Below are 6,000 nucleotides of genomic sequence, written 5' to 3' on the forward strand. Positions count from 1 at the left end.
GGGAAGGGAAAGGGAGAAAACACGGGGGTAAATCCAGATTTCTGGCTGGGTGTCTCCTCACTGAGAAGGAGACTCTGGGAAGAGAGGCTTTGGTTTCCTTTTGCTTTGTTTTGTTGGTGCATATATGACAAGAAATTTTGAATGAACTGAGGAAATGGCTGACTGACCAACTGGATCCCCATGGGCAGGGGCCCGCTCACCAGGAGGGCCTTACAAACGATATTAAGAATGTCAAACCTTATTCTGCAGACAGTGGGGAAGAATTAGTGGGTTTTGGTTGGGAAGAAATGTATTTTAGAAAGATCAGTTTGGTGACTGTGTGAAGGGGAATCAAGAGCAGTAGGATGCAAACTTACTAGGAAAGTATTCCAAAAAAAGATTTCAGAACTGATTGCTTTCACTGAAAATCAAAATTCGGTATTCTACTTTTTATAATATAATATTATCATAATATAATATTGGGGGCATTTTTATATTGTACCCCTTTACACATTACCTTTCCCCCAAATATGTTCTACAGATGATATATGATAAGTATAGGAGCTTATATTTAAAATTAAAATTAAAAAAACAACAGAAACAAAACTACTCCGCTAAAATATTTGCACGATACAAAATCCTCAGGTGAAGGCCTGAGAGATTCATAACACTATGCAGCAGCTCTTGCTCATGCTATCATTTGAGTGGAATAACTTACTAGGAAAAAAAAAGCCACTTTTTGCCCTACAATTCTATTCTTAAGAATCTCTACCATGTTTCACTATGCTATCGATGGTGCACACTTTATCAATCTGAAGTGGGATATTTATTCAAGAGATAACTAACTTTATCCAGAGTACTCTGAGAAAGATGAAATAACTTGTGGGAGGCCCAACCTCTTTATTCATTGAAAGCAAATCCCCACAGGGACAGTTCTAAAAGTCTCTCCAACAAAACTTTTGAGTCTCTTAATATTTAAATTAGAACAAAATAAATGAGCAAGGAGATATTGGCTCCATGGATGCAGAGCAGGCAGTTGAGGGGATGTTGAGCTGAGGGGTTGGGGGAGTGCACAGACGGAAGGGAGCCTCTGGCACCACATTGTTATGCTTAAGGTGTTGCTGACACATTGGGGTAGGAGGCGGGAGGTGGGGGGACAGGGTGGAACAGGTAGTAGGCCCAGGGCCACTGTGAGAATGCAAATCTTGGGTTTCCAGGTAGAGCCAGAGCAATTTACAGCTTTGGAATTCTTGCTGTTTCAGAGCAGGGCCCACTAGGCTCTCATTTTTCATTCATTCCTGAAATATTAGCCTCCACACCAGCTGCTCGGGTTGCAGAGGACATTGACACCCTTTCCCTTACCTCCTCTCAATGGGGCACGCTCCAGGCCCGCTGCACACAGCCCTGCAGATCGTGACCCACGTGACCCACGCAACTCTAGGGGGATCTGTACGTGCTGAATCTGTAGATTCCTGTAGCACTCCCTGGAATGGAGCAGTGAAGCAGTCCTGGCCCCTGGCCAGCCCAGGTAGAGCCGACAACCCCCTTCTTAGTGACTACAGAGCCTATGTCCTATCCTGGATGCTTCACTTACGTGACATGCGTTTCCATATTTGCTACCCCACTGCTTGGGAGCTTTCCAGGTCCCAGTCACAGTCTTTGGAGTAAGTGCTGGACATAGCCTCACACCCCACAGGGACAGAACCTTCCCTAAAGCCCACAGCCCCTCATTCCTCTCTGATGCCATGTGCTATCGTCTGACTATCGGAACTATATGGCTCTTGTTATTATCTTTTACTAGGACAAAAACTCCCTGCATAAGTTTCCTATTGCTGCTGTAACAAATTACTACAAATTAATGGCTTAAAATGACACAGATTTATTGTCTTACAGTTCTGGAAGGCAGAAGTCTAAGATGGGGCTCACTGAGCTAAAATTAAGGTGTCTGCAGTCTGCATTTCTCTGGAGGCTCTGGGGCTTCTAGAGACTGTCACATTTCCTGGCTCATAACCTCCTCCCCCATCACATTCTCCTTCTCTGACTCTGACTCTTGTGTCTTCCTCTTTAAATACCCTTGTGATAGCATTTAGGGTCAACCCGGATAATCCAGGATAATCTCCCCATCCCCAAATCCTTAATTTGTTCACATCTGCAGAGTTCCTTCTGCCATGTAAAGTCACCTAGTCCAAGTTCTGGAAATTAGGATGTGAATTTCTGGGTGGTAGTGGTGGTGGTGGTGGGGTGACATGTAGTTCTGCCCACCACAATCCCCAGGGACTCTGTCCTTCAGTCACTCATATTTACTGAGCACCTATCGTCTGTAGGTACTGGACTAAGTAATATAAAGGTAAATAAAGTAGAAATATAAAGGTAAATAAAGTAGTAGTATTGGAAAGGAACCCAGAAGTATAGGGGACGAGTTTTGTCTGTGTTTTATATAACCTATGCAACTATATTTTTTAAATTAAATTTAAATTTTGTTTTAAATAAAAGAAATTTTAAATAAAACCTGGGCTTTTGGGCTTCCCTTCAAATATCAGCCTCTCAGGCCACTCTAGGACCCATTAGTTCCCATACAACAGCAACCATGAGTGGGGTAAGGATGCTCCAGCACCATGATCCCCCACTCCATGTCACCTCCTGCCATACCAGCTGCTGGTTGGGCACCACAGCTTCAGGCAGAAATGGTGAAGTGAGGTGCCAAGATTATTCACTGCAGAGCTGGAAGAAAATATTAGGACTTCTGGGGTTGTTTTTCATCTATAAAACAAACAAATAAGAACTGAAGCTTTATTCATCTCTGCTTTACAGATTGATTGGCATCTTGCCTCAGCTGGCATGTGAGTCTCCCCTGCTGGGTACACAAGTCTCTCTTAGGGAGAAGCAGAAGTTCTACAAGGTAGAAGGATGCCCTCACTCTCCTTCCCTATTCAGTGACACACCACACGTGGGTTTACCTGATTAACTGGGTTTAAAATTATATTCTCTCATCATAATTAAACAGATCCTCACAAAAAGGATCATTTAAAAAAAAAATCCAGCAAACAAGTCATAAAGATATATACAAATGATGCAAAGGAACCAGCAAGAAGGTATGAAAAAAATGAAAAATTATTGAACTATTAACAACATGGGTCTAGTGCTAAGTGTATCTATACCTTGAGAAAGTGGCTGGTGACAGTAGTACTGATATTTGATTTGCAAATAGAGCTATATTAGGGGTGTATGCTGAAGATATTATTACAGAGACAATCAGTTTACCAAAGGTGACTTTCTGTTGTGGAAAGACTCGCCAAGTGAGGACACATCATCTTTTGTCCTCTAAGAATCCAAGTCTTTGACAATTAGATTCTTCAAAGCCATAGCCTGAGTCACCCAAAGAGATAAGGAAGAAACGTAAATTCAGATCACATATCTGGCTGATCACACACTCAAGAAAATATTCTTCAAAGTGCTGTAAAGTAACTTTTGGTAAGACTTTGGTATCGGTATTTGTCACGCAATCAGAGCTATGGGTGAAGAACAGTTATATGCATTAAAGTATATGTTATGGAATTTTTATTCAGTAAATCTCTTCTGTCCACACTCTGAACCCCTAAATGAATATTTTACCCATTGGTCCTTGGCCTCATACCCGTTAATTGCACAGAAAAAAAAGGAAAGAGGGTAATGAGTAGGAAAGGACGGAACTGAGCATTGATCGAGTAGTTCTCAGGCTGCTAGGAGGTCTTACATAGTATTTTACTCAAGCCTCTCTGCAGAAGCTATTATCACAATTTTACAGATGCAAAATCAAGACCTAGAGAAGAAATATATGTAAATATACATAAAACAAAATTGAAACCCAAGTCCATCCGACTGCAAAGCCATGGGTTTTCATCACCCTACACTGACCACTGAGATCACTCGCTCATCACCCATCACACCCAATCTGTCCCCCAATACCATTCGCTGTCCTCTCAGATCTCTCTAGCCTGCAGCTCACACCTTCCCCCTCAAAGCCACACCAAAGCCACCGTCAAAGCAGCCCCAGACCTCCAGTTCCCAGACTGGCCCAATGGATCCTGCCTGCCAGGCAGGAAGAGGCAGGGGAAGGGGAAGAGGAGGAACAAGAAAGGAAGGAGGAAGGTGTGGAGGGAGGAGCTCTGGAAGGGCGCTCCGGAACAGCAGGACTGGAGCAGAGCTGGAGGAGCTGGAAAGAGACCCTGGATCACATACTCAAGAGGAAGGCATCCACCAGTACAGGCGGCTCAGGGCTGGAACATTACTCCACAGCTCCTAGTGAAACCGTCAGCAATGACACTGGCCAAGCCTAAAATGAATTAATAAGCGTCCAGAATTTAATCCAATTACTATAAAGAAATAGAAGGCCTTTGATTTAAAATGTGTTCTCTAAAAAAGTCTCGAAGGAAATCTTTTAATGAACTGAATTAAATTTCTAAGTCACAGAGTGTGGGAAGGCCCAAATGCAGGGCTCGATTGTGTAAAAAAAGTCTCAATGATTACAATTTTAGTGGCAATTTTTCGCTTCTGAGAACCTCCGTAGAAATGTAAAGCACTTTCAAAGAAATGAGCCCAGATAATTTAAGCGAATACAAAGAGGGTCATAGGGAACAGGAGGCCAGCGACCGAAGGATTTCGGACATGAGGGTAAGGCCCCAAAACCGTGACGGTCACGTGCGCTCCAGAAACCCTCACGGGTCCTGGGTAAGGAGCAGAACTGAAAAGAATCATCGGGGAAGATAACAGGAATCCTTCATTCTGCTAGTCGGAGCGCAACCAGGACAAGGGCTGTGAAACCGCGCACCCGCAGACGGCGCGGAGGTCGGGACCAGGCCCCTCCCGGTGCCTCCCGGGCCTGGCTGGGATCGGAGGGGCCCGGCCCCGCGGAGCCGGGACTTGGAGGTTTTCCGCCGCGGCGCCGACGTCTCTGCGCGGGACGGAGCAGTCTCCTCCCCCGGCGCCCCGCTTGGGAACGAAAGCAGGGCCCGAGAGTTAAAGTAGGGATCGCTGCGGGACCAGCCCCCGGAGCACAGGGGATCCCTGCCCACGCCCTCTGCTCTGCTCCCCACCCACCCTCTTCTGGCGGAATCCGCGCGCGGCCGGCCTGGGAAGGGACGGGGAAGGGAAGTTGGGGCGCGTACCTCCGAGCGCCCCGCGCGCCCAGCAGAGCCCCAGGCAGGCGGCGAGCAGGACGAGGCGGCGGGCCCCGAGCCGCCCCATCCCGCCGCGGCGGCCTCACGCCCCGCGCTCACTCCCGGAGGCCGCCGAGCTACCTGCACCGGCCCCACCCTGCCGGTGGCCTGGACCCGGAGCCTGGTTAGGGGCGCCGCCCCCAACCAGTTCGGGGGCTGGACCGGGGCGGGGAGAGCCATTTCCAGCCTGCAGCTGTTGCGCCCCATCAGCACTCAGCCTCACTCGGATCCGTGGCGCAGGCCCGGCCTTTTTCACGCGCTGACGTTGAAATCAATCGGGGTTGCTGCGGGGACGCCCAGCGCCCAGGCACTCGCCAGAGGGCACCGAGTATGTGGCCCCAGTACTGCCTGGCGAGATCTGCGATGGAGTTAAGTGTGCGAGCAAATGGAGGCTGGAGGTGTTGGTAGGAGGGAGGATTCATGCAGAGGGTAGCATCCTAACGGGGCTTTGAGGAAGCCAGTACCCCTGGCCAGAGTGAGCTCCAGGAGGACTGGTGGTTTGTTTTGTTTATTGCTGTATCCCCAGTGTATTCTTGGTGCATGAGCACCAGCAAATACATGTTGGATGAATGAGTGAGAATGGGACGAGAAAAAACGACATAATCCTTCTCAAATATGAGTCTTATGTTTTAATTTATTTTAAAGGACAGTCCCTCAAGTTATTTCATTGAATACTGAGAGCAACTGTCTGTTCGATGAATTAATCCAGGCCAAGCGTCATGTGCAGGAACACTCACATCCTGATTTTGGGCACGTGCTCATGGAGAGAAAAAGCCTTTCTCAGGTCTGAGGCTTCTGATAAAATTGCACTTGAACAGGGCCTGAC

General features: G+C 47.3%; 1 protein-coding gene across 1 annotated transcript in view; it reads right to left on the reverse strand.

Annotated features, from left to right (window-relative positions):
- LOC120608175 (chondroitin sulfate proteoglycan 4-like) overlaps window positions 1–5,421 on the reverse strand; it is a 55,338-nt gene extending 49,917 nt beyond the window's left edge. Inside the window, exon 1 of the mRNA XM_039869937.1 lies at window positions 5,124–5,421. Coding sequence (XP_039725871.1) covers window positions 5,124–5,202 — 79 coding nt within the window. The 5' untranslated portion in view covers window positions 5,203–5,421. The remainder of the gene's footprint in view (window positions 1–5,123) is intronic.
- Between the last annotated feature and the right edge of the window lie 579 nt (window positions 5,422–6,000).

This window comes from Pteropus medius, unplaced genomic scaffold (assembly GCF_902729225.1).
Source record: "Pteropus medius unplaced genomic scaffold, Ma_sr-lr_union100, whole genome shotgun sequence".
Lineage (NCBI taxonomy): Eukaryota > Metazoa > Chordata > Mammalia > Chiroptera > Pteropodidae > Pteropus > Pteropus medius.